This window comes from Carassius gibelio, chromosome A15, assembly GCF_023724105.1.
Source record: "Carassius gibelio isolate Cgi1373 ecotype wild population from Czech Republic chromosome A15, carGib1.2-hapl.c, whole genome shotgun sequence".
Lineage (NCBI taxonomy): Eukaryota > Metazoa > Chordata > Actinopteri > Cypriniformes > Cyprinidae > Carassius > Carassius gibelio.
The window spans coordinates 14943482-14966643 of record NC_068385.1 but is presented as its reverse complement, the minus strand read 5'-3'; the positions used below and the strand labels follow the sequence as shown (position 1 = coordinate 14966643).

At 36.7% G+C, this 23162-nt stretch overlaps 1 protein-coding gene across 6 annotated transcripts in view; it reads right to left on the bottom strand.

Moving 5' to 3' along the window:
• Positions 1 to 23162, bottom strand: part of LOC128029304 (neural cell adhesion molecule 1-like) — a 92333-nt gene that overhangs the window by 6617 nt on the left and 62554 nt on the right. For 5 of the 6 annotated variants that reach the window (XM_052616999.1, XM_052617004.1, XM_052617000.1 and 2 more), the window contains 2 exons: positions 14961 to 15085; positions 14690 to 14870 (listed from right to left, as the gene is read on the bottom strand). In XM_052616999.1, the coding sequence (XP_052472959.1) occupies positions 14690 to 14870; positions 14961 to 15085 (306 nt within the window). Of the gene's footprint in view, positions 1 to 8709; positions 9763 to 14689; positions 14871 to 14960; positions 15086 to 23162 lie in introns of those variants that run through there. The other variant, XM_052617005.1, reaches the window with a different exon arrangement.

Sequence of the window (23162 nt, the reverse complement as noted above, 5' to 3'; positions counted from 1 at the left end):
TTTTGAAGCGAAAATTCAAAATAACCGACTTCCTGTTGGGATCCGGATTTCGTACCAAGAGACTTTTTTGTAGGTATTGGTGTGTTACATGTGTGTACCAATTTTTGTACATGTACGTGAAACATAACTCGAGGCGCACTCCGTTGAAAGTGTATAGGTGGCGCTATAGAGCCATTCTGCCACACCCGGTGGAATATTGGCCTGCAGATCTGTTCAGGCCAGGCCTCTTATCACATATGTGAAGTTTGGGGAAGATCGGACATTTTTTGCCTGAGTTATAACATCTTTAATTCCCATGGCGAGACATCGAAATTCGTTGCGGCACCATGAACAAGCCTTTTAACGAAAACTCAAGATCTTCACAACTGAACATCGCACAGGCCTTTAGATTAGACTGACCACAAAAAAGACATTGATGTCATAAAATTTCTAGGAGTAGTTCGTCGCAGCGTAAAATATGTCACTTCCTGTTGCCAATAGGTGGCGCTATGACTATAACTGAATATGGGCATGTCAATCTGTTCAGGTTCGGAGTCTCATCAAACATATGAAGTTTGGGGCAGATTGGACATTGTATGTGTGAGTTATAGCAACTTCATTTTTCATGGCGAATCATCGAAATTCGCCAGGCCGCCACGGACACGCCCTTCAACGAAAACTCAAGATCTTCGCAATTTAACATCGCAAAGGCCTTTAGATTAGGCATACCAAATTTGGTGTTGATTTGAAGAAATCTCTAGGAGGAGTTCGTTAAAATACAACACATGGAAATGACCAAAATTACACAAAATATGCTCATAATATTAAAAATAACCGACTTCCTGTTGGGTTTAGAATTTCGCTCCAAGAGTCTTTTTTGTAGGTATTGGTGTGTTACATATGTGTGCCAATTTTCGTGCATGTACGTGAAACATAGCTGGAAGGCTGTTGATTTTCTTGGCATAGGTGGCGCTGTCGAGCCATTTTGCCACACCCTCTTCTGAATCCTATATCAGACGAAAATTTTCACCAGGTTTGACGCGTGTGCAAAGTTTCATGACTTTTTGAGCATGTTAAAGCCCTCAAAAATGCGATTCATTCGGGAGAAGAAGAAGAAGAAGAAGAAGAATAATAATTAAAGCTGCAAGCAGCGATGAACGGGCCCTCGCACCCGGGCTCACCGCCATCGTGTGGCTTTAGTAAAAAGGTGAACGTTGAGAAATATGCATTTAAACTCATAAATATAAGTGCAATATATCAAAGTTTATTCCATATGTGTGCCAATCTTCCTGTTGCCAGCAGGTGGCGCTATCGTTATAATGGAATATTGGCCTTCAGATGTGTTCAAGCCAGGACCCTTATCACACATGTGAAGTTTGGGCAAGATCGGACATTTTATGCCTGAGTTATAACATCTTTTATTCCCATGGCGAGACATCGAACTTCGTCATGGCGACATGGACATGCCTTTTAACAAAAATTCAAGATCTTCACATCTAAACATCACACAGGTCTTTAGATTAGACTGACCACAAAAAAGACATTGATGTCATAAAATTTCTAGGAGTAGTTTGTCACAGTGTAAAATATGTCACTTCCAGTTGCCAATAGGTGGCGCTATGACTATAACTGAATATTGGCATGTAGATCTGTTCAGGTGAAGAGTCTTAACAAAAATGTGAAGTTTGGGGCGGATTGGACATTGTATGTGTGAGTTATAGCACCATCATTTTTCACGGCGAATCATCGAAATTTGTCAGGCCGCCATGGACACGCCCTTTAACGAAACCTCAATTCCTTCGCAATTTAAAATGGCAAAGGGCTTTAGATTACACTGACCAAGTTTGGTGTTGATCTGAATAAATCTCTAGGAGGAGTTCGTTAAAATACAACCCCTGAAAATGACAAAAACAACACCAATTTTGCAGGGAAAATTAAAAATAACCGACTTCCTGTTGGGATTCGGATTTCGTACCAAGAGACTTTTTTGTAGCTATTGGTGTGTTACATATGTTTACCGATTTTCGTACATGTATATGACATGTAGCTCGAGGCGCACTCCATTGAAAATGTGTAGGTGGCGCTATCGAGCCATTTTGCCACACCTGATGGAATTTTGGCCTTCAGATGTGTTCAGGCCAGGACTCTTATCAAACATTTGAAGTTTGGGCAAGATCCGATATTTTATGACTGAGTTACAGCAACTTCTACTCCCATGGCGAGACATCGAACTTTGACATGGCGCCATGGACACGCCCTTTAACGAAAACTCAAGATCTTCTCAATTTAACATCGTACAGGCCTTTAGATTAGACTGACGACAAAAAAGACATTGATGTCAAAAATTTCTAGGAGTAGTTTGTCGCAGCGTAAAATATGTCACTTCCTGTTGCCAATAGGTGGCGCTATGACTATAACTGAATATGGTCGTGTCAAACTGTTCAGGACAGGAGTCTCATCCAACATGTGAAGTTTGGGGCAGATTGGTCATTGTATGTCTGAGTTATAGCAACTTCCTGTTTCATGGCGAATCATCGAAATTCGCCAGGCCGCCACACACAGGCCCTTCAACGAAAACTCAAAAGCTTCACAATTTAACATCGCAAAGGCCTTTAGATTAGGCATACCAAATTTGGTGTTGATCTGAATTAATCTCTAGGAGGAGTTCGTTAAAATACAACGCATGGAAATGACAAAAATGACACAAAATTTGCTCATAATATTAGAAATAACCGACTTCCTGTTGGGTTTCGGATTTTGCTCCAAGAGACTTTTTTGTAGGTATTGGAGAGTTACATGTGTATACCGATTTTCATACATGTACATGAAACGTAGCTCGAGGCGCACACCGTTGAACGTGTATAGGTGGCGCTGTTGAGCCATTTTGGCACACCCACTTCTGAAACCCATATCAGACGTAAATTTTCGCCAGTTCTGAGGTGTGTGCAAAGTTTCATGACTTTTCGAGCATGTTTAGGCCCTCAAAAATGCGATTCATCTTAGAGAAGAAGAATAATAATAATAAATATAGCTGCAAGCAGCGATGGCGGGCTCAAGCCACCAATGCCATCGCCACCCCGGTGGCATCAGGTAAACTGTGCCCAGCGGGCACATGCATTCACAATATCCCTCTGGCAGTGAGGTTTTAAATGATATGGCAGTTAAAGGGTTAATCCGAATCATCTAGACTTTAAAATCACATTCACAGAACAATATATATATATATATAACTTTAGTAACACTTTACAATAAGATTTCATTTATAAACATTATGTTAACATGAACAATATTTATATAGCATTCATTCATGTCAGTTAATATTCCAAATTAAACATTAAAACATTGTTTTATTGTGATTTTTTTCCAAGCACATTTTACCAATTCCAAACCATATCAATCTTAATAACTACCATTATTTTTTATTTAATCATTTATGAGTGCTATACAATAGTCCAGGAAAGCTGGAAGAGAAAAACAGGTCAAGAAGAACTGACAAAAAGAATTGCAAAATAATTAGGAATTAATGTGAAGATTAATTTTTAGTCAATTCTGCAAGACAGACTTTCAGGAAAGGAGGTGGAATAAAAATGAGCTCCTAAATCTTAATCCCGGATTCTGGAAGATATATTCCTCAAACCATCGGACAAGAGGAGGTGGTGCTGGTCCTTCACGAGTCACTCTAATCTGTTAATTAAGCCTATATATAAAGTCTTAATATATAGTATTTCACAATACTTCATAGTATTCTAATTAAATAATTTTTTGGAATCTTAGATCTCTCAGAACCTGGCACATTGTAATTCTGAGACTCCAGGAAAGTGGCAGTTCTGTAAAATGTTGGCGCTGGAGACTAAATGCTCCCTGATAGTTTCACACCTAATTCACTTAACACACACACAAACACACACACACACACACACACACACACACATTAACCACAGTGACAGAGGGACAGAGTGACATCAGATGTATGATAGTTTTTTAATTTTCTATCATCCATATAATGTTGTATAGTCATGGAACTATGCATATTTCCTCAGAATGACTTGTCTGCTATGTGTACATTTTTTTGAAGTGTTTAGAAGCTGCACTTTAAAAAAATAAAAGACATTTACTGGTTACTTTTTTACTGTTATTTCAAAAAATCACCACGCAAAATCATTCAAGCTATCCAAAATTCATTCACACCTGTTCTGTAAGATAAATTCTTTAAACAGTGGTAAAAGAGGATGTGGTGCTGAACCTTCAAGAGTCACTCAAAACGTATCTGTCCATAAAGCTTATAAAGAATTATTCTTAATATACAGTTCACAATACTTCAGCTTGTTATTCTAATTAAGTGAGGGTCATTTTATCAGTAAAATACATAAAATACATATTATTTTTCTTTGAAAGATTTCTATAAATGATTTAAATCATACTTGTTTTACAATAATTATTTAAAAGTAATCCTATAGCTCCATCTGGTGGTCATTATTGGAACTAAGAATTGCAAGCTTGATTTATAAGTTATGATAGTTTTAATTTTATGCTGGCTCTTGAAAATGATAAAGCTATGAAACTTACTGTGCTTCCTTCAAATGATGACTTCTACGTATATAAAAAATTATGAAGAGTTGGAATGAAAAATTTTAAAGATATAGTAAAATAACTATTGTATTTTTTTATGTTACTTTAATAAATCGCTATGGCCACACCATTTAAGCTATCCTAAACCCATTCGCAATTTAACATCTTCAGTATATTAGCTTCATGTTAAAAAAGTTTGCTGTGAACTTGTGTCTTCTTGGAGGAGTATGAATTCATTTACAGGCTGATTTTATCATAAATCCACAATAAAATTTCTGAGTTCTGTATCAATCTGTGTTGTTGTTTTTTTTTTTTTTTTTTTCATAGGAAGATAACTGACCCTTTACTCTCCTTTTTAATAAATGTGCTTATAACCCAAGAACAAGCTTTTTATAGCTGTATTTATAAACTGCTTATACTGACTATTAATATTGGGACAAGGCTTTATAAAGCATGAACTGAATATTTACTGTTTGAGTTTGACATTATTATTTGCAGCACAAATAAGGTTTTTTAGGATTTTTAAAAATCCCTAAAACTGTCAGAAAAGGATAAGGCCTATAAGATTTTATGTGAGTGGCTAAATTTATTTGTTTTTATAACTATAATGCATAAACTATGAAATTATACAAAATGTATAAAAATGTACAACAGTTATTCTTTTCCAATGTTTTTTATTTATTTATTTATTTAAATTTTTTTTTATTTTATTTACATTTCAAAACATTTGCCTACTGCAATCATTCTAAACAGCTTGAATAAAACCTGTTAATATTTATTATAGACCACTGTAACTGTGTATAATCTAACAAACAAGTTTATTATGAAAATAAAAGTGTACACCAGATAAATTGGACGATAAAGAAATTGCTAACAATAGTATAATAGAGCATGTTTTAGGTTTTTAGGCGTTTAGATGCAGAAATGGACAAATCAAATGTAAAATAAAATGTAATTGATTTAATTAAATATAGATTAATTCTTGTTAGAGCAAAATAATAAATAAATAAATAAATAAATAAATAAATAAATACGTACACACATTAAAAAAAGCAGCCAAGATGAATGAGTTTCATTTTTTATATGGATCAAAATTGAAGACAGAAGCAGCTGGTATATGCGGTCACTTAATATTAAAATCCAGTAGATCCATTTCAGATTTATTTCTCAACAGTTTATGTTCACGTGGCTGTTTTCGTTTATAGTCGCCAAGCTATTATGTATTTTGAAATAATCTTGTCCGTGATGTGTTCGTTCGTACGACGAAAGGCAGAAACCTGCAGCTCGAGAGATACATGTTATTCTGCCAGTCGCGCTTTCAAATAGTCTTGCACACTTAAACGGGTCACAAACACCTGCATTTAGCTCTTGTAGTGTTACAATGGGTTTATTGTGTGCATTTGTGGTAATATTTTATTTAAAAAAGCTCTTAAACAAGAATAAATTCGTTTGTTTTGAGCTCGACACTGTACGCGCTGATCGGAGGCGGTGATTTCAGATAGGCAGCCGCAAATAATTCATTTTCACACAAACAGTTCAAAAACATCTGAATTTAGCTCTTGGTGTGTTCTAATTGGTTGATTGTGTGATATCGCTGTAATAATTTATTTTTAAAAGCTTTAAAACAGGAATAAATTCGTTTTTTCTGAGCTCTTTACTCCAGACGCTCGTGATCACAACGGTGATTCATCTCTCCTATTTCTCACGTATCTCTGGCCAGAAATAATTTATCCATGAGCCCTGAACCGGTAATAATCAGATATGTTGGTTTAGCTTGTCAGTGTGAATTAAATCTAAGTATTTATTTGTATTTTTAACCGATTTAAAAGTGAAAGTAAAAGTCCGGGAATTGAACCTGTAGGGGCGCTATTTCTCTCAGACAATGGAAGTCTGAAGCACATATACTCAAACAGAGGGACAGAGTGAGATGAGATGTCTGACAGTTTTTTAATTTTCTGTTATCCATACAGTGTTGTAAAGTCGTGAAACTATCCATATTTACTCAGAATGACTTTTTTTCTGTACGAAAAAAGGTTTTGAAGTGTTTGGAATTTAAAAATGCAGGAAAATTAATAATTCCATTTTTACTGTCATTTAAAAAAATCACCACGACAAAACCGTTTAAGCTATCCAAAATCCATTGGCAATTTAAGTTGTTTAAAATGTTTTGGCATCATGTAGACAAAGTTTGGTGTGTATAGTGTTACTCTCCTCTGAGCAGTATGCATTAATTCACAGCTAAATGTAAAAAAAAATCCACATTCAAATCAAAATAGCTGACTTCCTGTTGATCGTAGCTGATGACTGTGAATTAGAAAGTTGTCCGTCTTGATAAGAAAAATTTTTGTACCGAGTTTGGTGTCTGTAGCTAAAACTAACCCCGCCACTTTTGACAAAAGGTGGCGCTATAGAGTGCCTCTTCCACGCCCTCTTATGAACTTTTGCCAGTGTCTAGTTATCATAAATACTGATATGTGTTCTGAGTTTGATGAAATTCTAAGCATGTTATATGCCTCAAAATCACCTGAGAAGTATTCCAGTTTAACATGTTGCCACGGCAACAATATTTTTAGATATCAATATCCCCCCAGCAGATTTATATCGGCTGTGTTTTAACATTATTCTGATGAAGTTTGAAGCAAATCGAGTAAAAATAAGATGCTGAATTCAAATCATTTTGAAAATGACACACTTCCTGCTGCCAGTTGGTGGCGCTATAACTTTGACTCCTAATAGTCACATATATGCGATCGACATCATACAACGAATAATCTGATGCAGTTTGATTAAAATCAGGAAATGTATGTGGATGGTATTAGACACTTCCTGTTTCTCATTTCTCGCCATAATTTCAACACCTCGCCACGAGCAGACCGTTCGAGATATCAAAAATCCCCTGGCAATTTTTCATCCCCAATGTCTTGAGATCATGTTGACCGAATTTGGTGGCAATCGGCAAAAAAACCTATGACAAGTATTTCAAATTCCAGAGCATGCGCTTTTTACATAACTCTAAATAGCTGACTTCCTGTTGGGCGGAGCCGAATGACATGCAGTACGAAAGTTGTTCAGCACGATGAGATCTATATGTGTACTGAGTTTCATATTAATACGAGCAAGTATGTGTGAGCTATACATCAACATTTATGACTGTGTTCCAGGGGGCGCCATAGAGCCCCTGTGCCACGCCCGGGTCCCAGCCTCTGCAGGCTCCTAAAGGCCACAGATTCCAAAGTGTGCGCAAATTTTCAAGAGTTTTTGAGTATGTTAAGGACCCCAAAAGCCCCCACAACTTTGACGAAAAATATGAATACTAAACCCTAAATATCCAACTTCCTGTTGGGCGGAGCCTATGACATGCAGTACAAAAGTTGTTTGGTTTGATGAGATCTACATGTGTACCGAGTTTCGTGTGTCTACGTGCAAGTATGTATGATATATGGCCCTCAGTATTCCAGGGGGCGCTGTAGAGCCCCTGTGCCACGCCCGTGTATCAGTCTCTGCCCGGCCCTAATGGCCGCAGGTTCCAATGTGTGTGCCAATTTTCAAGACTTTTTAAGCATGTTAAGGGCCCCAAAAGCCCCCGAAACCTTGAAGAAAAATAATAATAATAACAAATAATCCTAAGGAAAACAATAGGGCTCTCGCCCTCCAGGCTTGAGCCCTAATAATAATAATAATAATAATAAACGGAGCAATTCCAAGAGGGTCCTCACACCATCGGTGCTCGGGCCCTAATAATAAAAAACAAAGCAGATACAAGAGGGTCCTCGCACCTCGGTGCTCGGGCCCTAATAATAATAATAATAATAATAATAATAATAATAATAATAATAATAATAATAACTTAAGCCATAAGCCATAAACACCAATTACAGTTAAAGGGTTAGTTCACTCAAAAATTAAAATTATGTCATTAATAACTTACCCTCATGTTGTTTCAAACCCATAAGACCTCTGTTTATCTTCGGAACACAGTTTAAGATATTTTAGATTAATGGGGCGGTCACACTGCACTTTTCTCTCCATTGACTTCCATTCATGCGCATGCGAATGCGTCAGACCGGAAACGGAAGCTTATGCGAAAAATTTAGCATTTCGCTGCGTTCCAAAGTTCAAGTTTGGTGAACTCTGACCTGCGAATTCGCATCACGTGAAGATGTGGGACCAGTAGAGGGACTCCATAGAGCAAAAGAAGAATATAAGACAGACAAAATATATTCTCTCTCTTCTTTTAGCTTAGTGTTTCACTCTCTCACTCTTTAAGACGAAACAAATCATAGCAGCACTACATGGAACCGGAAAAGTAATGGTTGTTTCAAAACACACAGAAGCCCACAGAGGCCATACATTATTATTATCGTCTCTAAAAACTCATGATCTTCCGTATCATTATGTCTCCATTGTTTTTGCAACTATCCGCTAAGCTCTGCCCCTTTAGAGAATAGGGTTACATTGCATTTAAAACTACCCCAAAAACAGATCCTCCATAAACCTGCATTAAATATTAAAACAGTTATTAAGGTATTATATACAGTGCCTGTAAGGTGACTTGTTCGTTTACTTAGTATTGTCGTGGCCAAGACATAATAACTCGTGTGAACGTGATAATATGTCGTGGCCACAAGATAATTTTGTCGAGGTAATGATATCCTTATGTCATGGCCTCGAGATGCTATGTTGAGGGAACAACATCCATTTCTCATAGCCACGACTTCTTATGTTGAGGGAATGACATGTTTTTAATGCGTAAACAACCTGCGTGACCATAGCAACTCGTGATAATATAATGATAATATAATAATTACTTAATTCAAGATAAAACATTAATGGATCCATCTCTGATAATCCCGAGTTGCTATGGTCACGCAGGTTGTTTACGCATTAAACTCGTGGCAAAATTATCATGTACAGTACAGTACAAATGTCTATAGACTGGAAGCGATATAACATTTTTATTAAAATTAAATTAATTAAAAAGCAAGTCGTTTTAAGATTTTTGTCATCTGAAACAGAATATATTTTCCATTTTCTTAAATTGGAGGTACTCTTGTCTATGAGGCTCACATTAGAGAGATACAGAGACAAATCACAAAGAGGATCCTCAACATGAGGAAAAGACATTTCCTCGACTCTATGAAAGCAAAAGCAGCAATAACGGAGACAGCAGAAGGGACACTAGAGGAGAGGAGACTGAAGATCCACTCTGAGTGACTACAAAACACAAAAACCAACAGAAGATGACAGGCAGAAACATTCACACAATAACACAATGAAGGGAAGGAGGAAGAGTATTGGCACCAGGATGTTTGCGTTATGAGTGCATGTGATGGTCCGTCCATTTTCCAAGCGCAGGAACAAAGACAGGACAACAGAGAAACAAGGAAAAAGGGGAATGGGACGAGAAAGAGAGAAAAACAAAAGGCAGAAAAATAAGTCAAAAACAGAAACAAAGTTTCAAAGTGAAAAAAGTAAAGTGGGAATAAAAAGGAGAATGAATGAAAGCACAAGCTGAGGGTGAAAGGGAAAATATGTGACAGATGTTGGGTCATTCTCTGTACCGCTGCCATGTGCGTCTATGACTTTTGTGAGTAAAAATAATAAAAAGTCAGATTATAAAAACCAATTGTCATTTACAGTACCAACCACTAATATTGGCACCCTTGGTAAATATGAGAAAGGGCAGCTGTGAAAATAAATCTGCACCATTTATATTGTTGATCTTTCACAAAAAAAAAAAAAAAAAAAAAAAAAAAAAATTCTAACCCATCATTGAAATAAAACAATGGAAAGTGGTGTCCAAATCTTATTATTTCTAGTTCACATTAGCCACAATTATTGGCACCCAATTATTGTAGTGTCTATTTCCCAAAATAATGTTGGTGCTTCTTCTCTTCAGTTCAGCACATTCAAACGCTCCTCCCCACCGTGCCTTAGGAGGATATAGACACACTTCCTCTTCCAGGCAGATTTGGTACATCTTTAGTTGATTGGAACTTTTTAATTATTGCCCTGATTGTGGAAATGGGGCTTTTACATGCTTTAGCTCTTTCCTTACACCCACTTTAAATTTTGTGAAGCTCAACAATCTTGTTCTGCACATCAGAACTATATTCTTTAGTTTTAACTCTTACTGAAGGATTATTAAGGGAATTTGGCCTTTGTGTTCTCCATATTTGTAATCCTGTAGACAGGAAGTAATGGCTGGAGAATTGCATGCTCCTTGTCACCCTGGTGTGCAAAAAAATATACTTCAGAAATGGTCTGAAAAATGTCCTCAAAGACCTTGAGGTGCTGAATTAAACAAACAACGTTCTACAGAGCAAGCAGCTTACGAAGAGCTCAGTGCTGTGTAGTTTTGCTTCAAAATAGATGAATGCTGGCAACACTCATTTATCTGTGACAACGGAACAGTTATTTCTTTATTTAATCTTCAACTTTAACTATGCATTAGCATTAATAAGCATTAATAAAAACTATATACAAAATATTAAATTAAAAACAGAAAATAAAAAAATGACTTAAAATATTAATAAATATAATCTCAATGACACTAAAATAAGATGTGTGTATAGAAACACTGAAATTAAGAATTATATAAATTAAAATAAGACAAATTGCATAATTAGAAAAGATGTGTTTATCACTTGTTTTGTTCATTATATATTCATTATTAAGTGACAAATAAGTAACATTATGCTTTTTCATGATGTTTAAGCTTAAAAAGAACCACTGGGGCCATACATAGCACCTAAAATCTGTTAGACAGGTAGGGATGAAGAGTCTGTACCAGACGTTATCCATAAGGAGGGAACAGATTTGCTGTAAAGAATGTACAATATGCATCCACATTAAATATATCTCCATTGTGTTATGAACTACGCCTATATTAACATTTTAGCTCCAAGATGTACACAGTTCATTAACAAACAGGAGAATAATGCATGAGTACTTATAAAATATTCAGTTAAGAGGCTATGAAATGCCAAATACGATTAAATAAACAAAACTTTCACACATATTGCTGAAATGGTTATTTTGAGTAAGTATTTGCATAAATGCAACTCAAAATAAATACAAATATTTGTATTTTACTGGATAAGCACTACATTAAAGTACTGCAAAAAGTTGCAGACTTCTTACACACCAACATCCAAGCTGTTTCAACTTTAATGTTAGTTATCACAGTAAAAAATAAAACATGTTGAGGAAAGTTAGTCAAGAGGTGATGTGGTCTCATTGGCATGCTGTGAGGAGTGCGGTTGTGTACTTCGAGGTGTGAGTGAGACAAACAGCCTTTGGATGTGGGCCATTCACAGCCTAGTATGCAAAAGAGAGCAGCGATTCAGCCCTCCTACGTCCAGAAAGCTATCTCAGAGTGTTAATGAGAGAGAGAGACAGTGAGGGACAGACAAAGTCTCTCTGCATTAAGAAGCACAAGATGCTTGTTACATTACAAGTGAAGCAGTGAACCCCAGCTGTGGCCATGGCATGCCTGACTCAACCTCAACCCCCTGTTTCTGGGTATCCACAGCACACTAGGCAGGGTTCGTAAGCAGGAAATGATCCTCCAGGCAGGGGGAAAGGCAGATGCATTGGGCTACTGGCCTACAGCTAATGCTGAGGGTTAGCCCAGTCACAGATGGATGGAGGGCAAGTCAATAACACTACAGAGACAGAGACTCAGAGGCCTGTTGATTCTTGATAAAAAAACTCGTGTTACAACGCTAAATGACCATGCAAGACAAACTATATATATATATATATATATATATATATATATATATATATATATATATATATATATATATATATATATATATTGTTTTTATTTTTTTTCAATAAGCATTGGTGCTTTTGCAATCAACGTGCAAAATGTAAATCCTGTATAAATTACTGATCAGATTAAAATAGGGAACATATCGGTACAATATTGGATGATATTATAAAAATAAGTGGTTGTATGACTTTGTGATTTATATATATATATACATACGAAAAATAATAGAGAAAGCTAGTGTTAGAGGTCTTTTTTGCCTTTGTTAATTGTATAATAAATGAAAAGTAAACTGATAGAACACAAAAAGATTATAATTTTTTTTTTAAGAAAACAAGCAGCAAATGAATAGAGTGCAAGTCTAAAAGGGACAAGTGTTTTTTTTTTAAGAATAGAATTAGAATAGAGAGTTCTAGAGTTAGAGGGCCAAATAAAGGTGGAAGAGATGGGTTTTAAGCTGATTCTTGAAGATGGCTATGGACTCAGCTGCTCGTATTGATTTGGCCAGGTCATTCCAAAAGGAGGGAACATTTAATTTAAAAGTCCATAAAAGTGACTTTATGCTTCTTTGGGATGGCACAATCAAGCAACGTTCACTTGCAGAATGCAAGCTTCTATAGGGGATATAAGTATGAAGAAAGAATTTAGGTAAAGGGGTGCAGAGCCAGTGCTGGTTTTGTAGGTAAACATCAATGCCTTGAATTTTATTCGAAACAGCTATTGGTAGCCAGTGCAAATTGATAAACAAGAGTTGTGACGTGCATTCTTTTCGGCTCATTAAACATTAATCTTGCTGCCAAGTTCTGGATTAATTGTAAAGGTTTGATAGAACTGTTTGGAAGACCTGCCAAGAGAGCATTGCAATAGTCCAGCCATGAAAGAACAAGAGCTTGAACAAGGAAATGTGCAGCATGTTCCGTAAGAAAGGGCCTGATCTTCTTGATGCTGAATAAAGCAAAATCTGCAGGACTAGACAGTTTGAGCAATCTGGTCTGAGATAGTCAGCTGATCATCAATCATAACTCCAGTGGTATGAAAAGCCATGTTTCTGATTGACAGAACCTAATGATGCCATGTAGACAGAGAAGAGAAGTGGTCCAAGAACTGAGCCCTGAGGCACCCCCGTAGTTAGATGTTGTGACTTGGACACATCACCTCTCCAAGTTACTTTGAAGGACCTATCTGATAGGTAAGACTCAAACCACTGGAGTGCGGCTCCTGAGATGGTCTTTGCCAGTTGGGTTGACAGAAAAGACGGTGAAAAATGGTGGTTAACCATGTCAAAAGCAGCAGACAGATCAAGCAATAAGATAAGTATTGAAGACCTGGATTCCCGCTCTTGCCTGTCTTAGTACTTTAAAAACTGAGAGCAAGGCAGTCTCAGCTGAATGTCCACCTCTGAAGCCAGATTGGTTGCTGTCAAGGAGGTTGTTCTGTGTGAGAAAGGCAGAGACTTGGTTGACTTGGTTAAACACAGCTCGTTCATGTGTTTTTGCAAAGAAAGAAAGAAGGGAAACTGGTCTGTAGTTCTCTAAAAGAGATGGGTTGAGTGTGGGTTTCTTAAGAAGTCATTCTTTATTAATTAAAAACGTTGCAAAGACGCCAGCTATTAGAGTTGATGCAGGTGGGGGAGGACAATAGAGCGTGGAAAATGTTTCAAAGAGCATGCGAGAGTTAGATTAATTGTTAATTTTGTTATAGTAGCATGTCCTTTTAGCAGTGGAGACATTAGCAGAGAAGAAAGAGAGGAGTGACTGATACACATTAAGGTCATTATCTTTTTGGATTTGCGCAACACCAGTTCAGCAGCTCTAAGCTTAGAACATCAGATAACCATGGGGCAGAAGGGGTGATCCGGTTAAGTGTATTTATAACATAAAATACACTTTAAAAACAAGAATTTTACAAAGAAAAACAATAACACCTTTTTTTTTTTGGTCAATCAGAAAAATAAATCCACTGAGCATTTGCTGAATAACTGCCATCATGCTTGTTTGTGATCAAAATTTCCCCTCTGACTCCATACCTTACATATTTGGCTAAATCTAAAACAGATTGAATGGCCAGCTTGGAAACTGACATAACCGTCTGACAATAATCTTATGATATAGAAATATGGCATCAAAAACTGAATATGAATGAGTCAAATGTTTTGTCCGTGTGTTTCGTGATCTACCATGTAGCATGACTCACTGTTTATCATGCAGCGTAAGAGATGGCCCACACTGCATTCGCATGTTTGGTGTCGTTACAGCTCTGAGTCAGCTTTTAAAATCAGTGTGCTTGAGACTGGCAGCGAGGGTGAGCACAGAGAAAGATGGAAGGGAGGGGAGAGGGACAGGGGGATGGATGGGTGGTGGTTACCTGTGGTAGCTGCAGGCTCCGATGAGGTTCTGAAGGTCAGAGTGCCAGGCTTGGACTTGCCCTGCTGGTTCTCTGCCATCACGAACACGTCATACTCCGTGTCCCACTCCAGCTCGGGCAGCATTACATACTCGTTCACATTGGTCAGACGGATCTCAGGCTTCCAGTCAGAGTCTTCCCTCTGTGTACCAACAACCAAGCATGAAACTAAGAAAGTTGCAACCAAAATAAAAAGGATCACATCAAATATATTCATATTTTGGATACTCACAGCTTTGTATTTGACCAAATAATGTGTGATTGGTGAACCTCCATCATCTTGTTTGGTCCATTTAACTCTGAGAGAATTGCCTCTAGGTTGCAGAGTGCCCTCTAGTATAGGGGGACTTGGCTCTCCTACAACAACAAACCAATTACAATGACGTGATAAAAAAGCATGATAACTGAAAGGAATAGTTCACCCCAAAAAAAAAATGTCATTCTGCCACCCAGATCAGTAGATAGCAATTCTGGCCTATTAAATGCCAGTCACCACTTCTACATGTATTCAAAGTTGTCAATTGTCCAACTCCCACAATTCTTAGCCACCTACACACTAGGGATTCCATATAGGTGAGTAACAGAATAATATGACAAATGCTGGTTGGCTGTGGCTCCTTAGATGAGTAGGCTGATATTTGGAGGTCACAGTGAACTGTGAACATCCCTATAGAGCAGTCATGTGCATTAGTGCGCTGTGTATTGGGAATATTTCTATGGCGCTGTTCACTGAGGCCGCTCCTTCACGGGCCATCATGATCCATTTCATTGTAATGACCAGAGAATGCTCGTTTGATTCACTACATTAGTTTGATGCACAGAGTGACAACATTGCAGGCAGAGCTACACGTGTACACCGCGGATGAAGGCATTTACTCTTATTAAGCCAGTAATTAGCTATTAGCCTGTACGAGAGAGATACTTTCATTCATACGATCTCAAATTACAAGTTTTATTTTTCATTTTGTTTGGAGTTCTTGTGTATCCTGGTATTAATTACGAACACCCTAAATTTTGTCCATGCAGTGGTGAAACGATCAATGTAGTCAATAGATCAATAGCTTCACCTCTCCAATAAAGGAGGATTCCCCCCGCCCCCCAAGAGGTACAGCTCAAATCTTCTAAGGATATTCTGCTACAAAACAATATTGCAACTGCAAAAACTGAATGAGATGTCATAAAAATGCAGTTATTAATCTTAGTGTGGCCTGAAGTCATAACATTGCAGCACATGCAATGGCAGAAGCCAAACTAACTGATGTAAGGAGCTCCAATCCTGAACAATCAGCTCAATTAACAAGCAGATATTCTACTCAGTTGACAGTTTAAAGGGTCATCAATAAATGCTCATCTCTTAAATAATAAAAGTGCAGCACTGCATGATTAATTCCATCCTCCTTAGCCATCTGTCCCTAAAGGATAGAGTGAATGAAATTATCATATACACTAGGGAGCAAACAGCAGTAAATTAAATGAGACTAAAAATAAGAGTTTTACATGTTTGCAAATGAACTTGCATGTTCATTTTTTTTAATGGCAGCTATTCTGATATTCTGGGGGGAAATCACCAAGAAAGAATTGTGCCATTTATCTGCACACACATTGACTATGTTGTTTAAGCAATGGATTCACTAAAGACATAACGCAAATTGGGTAATATCTCAAACACAAGCCACAATGGCCTAATTTGCAGATTACTAGCGAGTACTAGGTTGGGCAAACTTGGCAACTTCAGAATTGGGTTTTCAATTAAATTACTTGGAATTGGAGTTGAATTGGCCACAACCACAGGAAGTTCAGCTGGAAAGAAAGGAATTGCAGTTCAGCACAGATAATACATTTCGGGAATCCAACAGTTCTTATACCCTGACCCACAATGGATTAGATGGAAAATATAACCTTAAAGCAAATTTATATAGCATCCTACTGGGATTTTGAAGGCCTAAAACATTTTTTTTTCTCCAACATTCAAAGCTGCTTTCTTTGAAATTAATTTACTTCCTTGCATTCAAATTCAAATTGAAATTCTGCAGCCGGTTTGCTACCTTAATTCAAATTCAGTAATCGCATTGGAATTTAAATTCAGTTTAAACTGGAAATCTATCATGAGCCTTATTTGCATAGAAAAGAGGCGTGTTAATAAACAAGTACTTAAATGAATAGTTCACCCAAGAATGAAAACTCTTGTCATTTACTAACTCTCATTTCATTTCAAAACCATAGGACTTTGTCAATCTTAGGATCTTGATGCAAGATTATAAATGAGATTTGTTCTTGCATGTCAGGCAAGCACAGCTGAGCTTCTGGTTAGCATATTTGATTTGCTCTGTTTGTTAATCAATCTTTATATGTGAATAAAAGCCTAATTATATCTGTTCATCATATAAAGTGAACATGTCTCATTAAAGACTTAGATTAATCCACTCCATTCATATGGATTACTTTTACTATTTTTGCATCCGAAATCACATACTGTCTAGTAGTAGGTAATGCAAAGTTCTGTCATGAAACTCTAGATGGAACAGGCCGATAGGTTCTAACTCAATCTGACATAATGACATTTATTCTCGTGGCACAGCTGATTGGTTCTTTTTGTATCAACAGCCAATGAGCTTGCTGCTCAAACATTTAAATACTCGGCTAGTGCTTGCTGTAGCAGTTGCAGTGTGCTTCAGAAACCCCCCACCTTCCCCAGCTCCACCTGTACAGATATGCTATGTGGTGATTTCACTCCTGTTTTATATGGGGTTGTCTCATATATGTTATATGTGCAGCAGCAGTATTTCTTACATGCTCACTGCAGCATGCCTGTGGATGTACTGACAGTAGCAAATTTCAGTACTTGCTCTGCCGCAGCAGGAGCACAGAAGATTTATTCTGCCAAGACCAAACACACTGACATTGCCGTGTATATTACCATGCTAAATTCTCAGAGAGTTTTCATGGAAGAACTAAATTTGCCCGAGGCCACTAAAAAGTATGTTCTATAATATGAATGTGGGTAGTATAAATAAAATTCATATGTACAACATCCGCCATGTTTTCACTGTCATGTGACCTATCAGCTGTGTCGCTTCCGCAACTCCTATGGCATCATGAGATAGTAAAAATCCTTTGTCTATTAAATGAGCACTTCAGAATCTCGCTGAAAGTAGCGGGATACTTTTCGCCTGCTATTTTATGAATACTAAGAAATTGGTCATACTACTTGGCTCGCATATTATTTTTTGGCCTAGTATTGAAATAATTATATTGGGTTCAAGGGTATGTCATTAAGAACTTTTTGAAAAATTTGTTCACATGAGAATATGAAAAATATCTATATTTGCATTCCAAATATAAAAAAAAAGTCTTCTATGGCTGGGTATTTAATTACATAATTTTAATTGTTGAGTGAACTATTATTTCAAATACACATGGCACTATTTAACTGCAGATATCACATGCTTGAACTAAATTGAGTGTGGTTCGTAAATAAGACGTAAAATGATGCAACAAATAAATTTGCACATTTTTGTCTAATAAAAAGACAAGCAAAACAAACCAATATCCAATCACAGAAACATCGTAAAACCTATATCATTAGTCAAGGTGTGCAAGCAGAGTAAGTTGCTATATTTTTCTGTACAAAGTGATCATAAAATGTACATGGTCAAAAACATCCGGAACATCAAAGGATAAACTTCGGAGAGGAGTACCCCTCTAAAAGGTTCAAAGATAGGTTGAAAGGAAATGCGGTACCTTGAAAGTTACTGAAACATGCTTGAAACTGGAGAATAAATAAAACCATTGAGATCAACCACTCGCAGTGTCCACTGTAGCATTTTTTTTTTTTTAGGGATTTTCTAATTTGGATATAATTGTACACTGGTAACAGCATATCCAAAGCAGCAGAAGATGAAAGGACATCAGTGTAGAGTGTCTGTAAACTCTGCTTGTCAAAATGTTTAGACTGAACATAAAAGAGTGAGATTGTAGTACCCAGTGATCGCTCTGGGGAAATGTTTTTAAGCTCCAAAGCTTTTGATGTCATTTCCATGGTTGGCAGGACACGGCATCAACTTTTTTTCCTGATTGCATATTCACCACAGAAGATAATTTGTGCAGTCAGAGCGCAGTGGTTGCTCAAGGGTAACAGTCTCCGTTAAAAATTGGGAATGGATGAAATTTCATGACCTGTCTGAGGGATTTAATTCTAGAAATGTGACAGGAGTGAGTTATAATGGCTGCTTAGGAATGAATGAGGTGATTCTGATGTGAGTGAAGGCTAATCCTGTACATGAGAGGATGGAGCTAGGCCAGAGTGTTTACCTTCAGCACCATGCAAGCCACACGACACAGTCACATCATTCGCACGCACATGATTGGTTGAAAGGAAATTGTTTGCATGAAAGACACAAAAAATACAGACACAAATGTAACCATTTGAAAGAAATAAAAAAAAGATTAAAGAGTTAAAGGGAACAAACTGCAGAGAAACACAAAACCAAGCAACTCAAAATGGCTTTTATCACAAAGATCACAACATTGAGCACAGAAGCAGAAACACACTGAGCAGGATATAGATATTCATTCATGATTGAGTCATTCTTGTCTACATCTGCTCCAGCGGTGAAACAATGGTGGACTGAAGATGGCTCACTCAGGGAGGGTCTAAGGTAAAACACCAGTCCAGTCTGTGCTGAAACACTACTGTCAATCAAACTATCATAGGAGGGGCCTGTCTGTGTGATGTCATCTGAGATCTCCATCTGAGATCATCTTGATTTGAGAAAGGGGAAATGATTTAATAAGATAAAAAAATGATTTTCATCATTATAGGGTGGTTGTGTACACAGTGCTAACACACATTTAAGTTCAAACAGCATGTAGCATCCGATGACCCTTTTAATGTGTTGCTATGTGGTTACAGAGGAGATCTCAGTGGTCGTTAGTGTGTTGCTAAGTGTTCTTGGTGGTTGGTACTGCTTCGCTATTTGGTTGTTGAAGCCTTTCTTTCTAAGCAGTTGCTAGGGTGTTCTTGGTGGTTGCTCAGTGTGTTTGTTGTCAGCGTGTTGATATGTAGTTGCAAAACTTATCTCAATGTTAGCATGTTAGCATGGCTATGCGGTGGTTAAAGTTTTCTCAGTGGTTGTCAACATGTTCTTGCTGGATTCTAGGGTGTTGCTAAGTAGATGCTAACATTTTGAGTGGTGTATAAAGCATTTCTAAACAGCTGCTAGGGTGTTCTGGGGGTTTCTATCTGGCTGCTAAAGTTAACTGATTGGTTGTCACCGAGCTGCTATGTGACTGCTAAACCGTTCTGAGTGGTTCTTAACATAATGCTACATGGTTCTTAAGGCCCCGATATACTTCAAATGAAATTGAAGAACAAACTGATTTCATTTCGAACAAAATCCGGCCAAAATGAAGTTCATTTTTGGGAGTTTGAAATGGCTTGCCAAAGCGAATGTCCGTTAACAGTATAATGCTCACGTATTTCAAACTTCGTTTTACTCCTAAATTAAGAATAAAAATTACTTGTTTTGATTATATCAGGGCCTTTAGAGTGTTCTTGATGGTTGCACATCTGATGTAAAGGGCCCACCACCAGGTCTATATGACATTATATGGCTTGGGTCCCTTTATTAATATTACAGGACTTTTCCAGTTCCAGCTTATTAAAGTAACAACATTGCTATTGCAGCACTTTTTGAGATGATATACAGGTGCTCAGCACAAACAGTATGGAATAAGTTATGTATTCAGGTTTAATACTAAAATAAAGGTTTGTTCAAATCCTGTAAGTTAGTAGGGATGGTTTCTTATGCAAAAACTTGTCAAATCATATTTCTCAATGAAAAACAGAGGAAACACTGTAGTGTATTGATATAATACCTGAGGATCATGCATTAGTTTTCAGACAAAGCATGTGATACTCTAAGCACATCAAACTGGATCTCAATCTCTAAAGAAATATTTAAAGTTTCTAAGCTTTAAATACTTTGTGTACTAATAATTTAATACACTGTGAGTTGCCTAAAGTTCAGATATGAGAAGGCTTTATTGCAGCCACAAAACCAGAGCATCATTTAGTATTAACTCTTTATATTACCTACAGAAGGATCTTTTTGGTTTTGGTTTTTAATATTATATAAATCAGAACTATGAAGATCACCATACGGCTGCATAACAAACCTGTGTCCTCAGTGTGAAAATGAAAAATCCCATCTAGGAGGCACATGAAGAAAAGAAAATGTTCACTTTTTTTAGTTTGATAACTAATGGAGGAAAAAGCTTGCATATGAACTTAAAGACCTCATAAGAACACATGACGAGCCCAGTTATCTTTAAGGTGTTAATGTATATCTTAATGAATCAGGAAGGATCCTTTAGCTTGTCACAACCATGATGGTTTGATACTTGCTACTGCTAATCATAGAGGCAGGTAATATTAGAGCAGAAGATATTCTCATTCTATACCGCAAAACATTATATTTTAATGCACTCAACTTTAGCGAGCAAAAAACATATGGCTGACCTCAGAACAGACACAGACTTAAAGCAATCTAGGTCTTTAAATCCTATAACCACTAGACAAGATATTAACAAATAATAAAACGCAAAGAAATATCAGTGATATCAAAAGATAACAATGATCACAGGGGGACATGAAGCACTTACTTATGTAAGAATACCCTAAATGATCCAGTAGAAGAAGAAAAAACATACAAATGGGAAAAAAATAGAGGAGAAATCACATAAAAAGACAAGATGAAAAAAAGAAAAGCCTGAAAATGTCAAAGGGTAAAAGCTGGTAACAGGATCAGGCAGCAATACTCTCTCATCACTGATACTTTACCTGAGTGATAGTCATTACTCTCTGGACTACATCCTGGAGATTTCTTGCACTAAATGGGTTTTGTTTCATGTACTGATAGAAAATAAATCCCAGTGCATAATGTGCCGAGTGTATGATGTGATAATGGCATCTCTGGAAGTCCAAAACATCCTGCTGATCACACAAGCCACCACCAGGGGGAGAAAGAGGGCAGCTGTGTGCTGTTTCCACGTGATGAGAATATCAACACAAATCACAGGGATATTCTTGAGGTTGATTAATTTTTATTGATGTTTTGTGGAATGTTTGCAGAATTGTACGTCCTGTGTGAGAACAAGATGTTCTGTTCTTACCAGTCAGATTAAAATACAAAGAATAAAAGATCGAAATCACTTATGTAAGGTGTGATCAGTGTATTCGAATGTGCTTAGCTGCAATAAACCTGCCAGGCATTTATTATTTATACACAGTAATTTGAAAATGCATCAAGACCAATGTTCTCATTGCACTCATTTTAAATTAATATGTAGTCCATTGTGATATATTTATATGCAATGAAAGTCACAATTCACAATTTTATTGTAAAAGTGTTGTAATATTCTTGTCAGAAATAATAGAAATAGGATGAGGCAGTTTTTATGTTACAGTTTTTTATGACTTAAATAACCACCAGGTTCCTCTTCATGATGAATAATACATAACATGAAGAAAAATATATATATAAAATGCAAACGCTGGAGGGCCAAGTGGGAACTGTTTATACATTGTCAAAAAGTGGCAAATACATCAAACTACTCTGTTGTTCACTAGAAAAGCTGGTCCTTTAAAACTCTTGAGAGTCATAACAGGCGAGCTAACAATTACTCTGACAGAGAGACAGAGTTCAGATCAGTTCAGTTCAGTTGAGAACAGAGTAAAGGTGAGCCAGTCAACCATATCAAGAGCTCGACATAATACTGGCCTGTATGAGAGGGAGGCATAAAAGAAGCCACTGGTCAAAAAGATGCATGCAAAAGCCTGTCTGGAGTGCATGATAGTGACAGAGTTGAAGTCAGATTTTTAAAATGGAACTGTCTAGATTAAAAAAAAAAAAGAAAAAGAAAAAAAGGAAAAGGTTATAAGAATATATTAATAAAAAAGACTATCTATCTATCTATAAAATTTTCAGTTTCAGTTTTATTTTAGTTCTTTAAGTAAAAATAAAATAAAATGACAAATGGCTTGGCAACTAGCTGAAATAATAAAAGACTTATTATTTGAAATTTAGGTAACGTTTATTTTATTTCAAGGCAAGTTATTTATACAGCACATTTCATACACAGTGGTAAACAATATTTCTTCTTTTTAATGGTTTTAGTTCTAATTAAAAAAATAACAACCCTGATATGGTATCAGTTATTCATTCATTGATAAAAATACACATTTAACATTAAATATAATGTCATGCTGCGATGCCGGGTTTGTAATTCAGTAAAATTAGATAATCTATTCACGAAGTGATTGAAAATATGTTAATATTCAAACTACTGAAGTCATTACGCCCTACGCTTTAGCACCATGAGCACAAACTGTATCTTTTAGCATCAGCGTCAGCCGAAGACTTCACACTAGCTG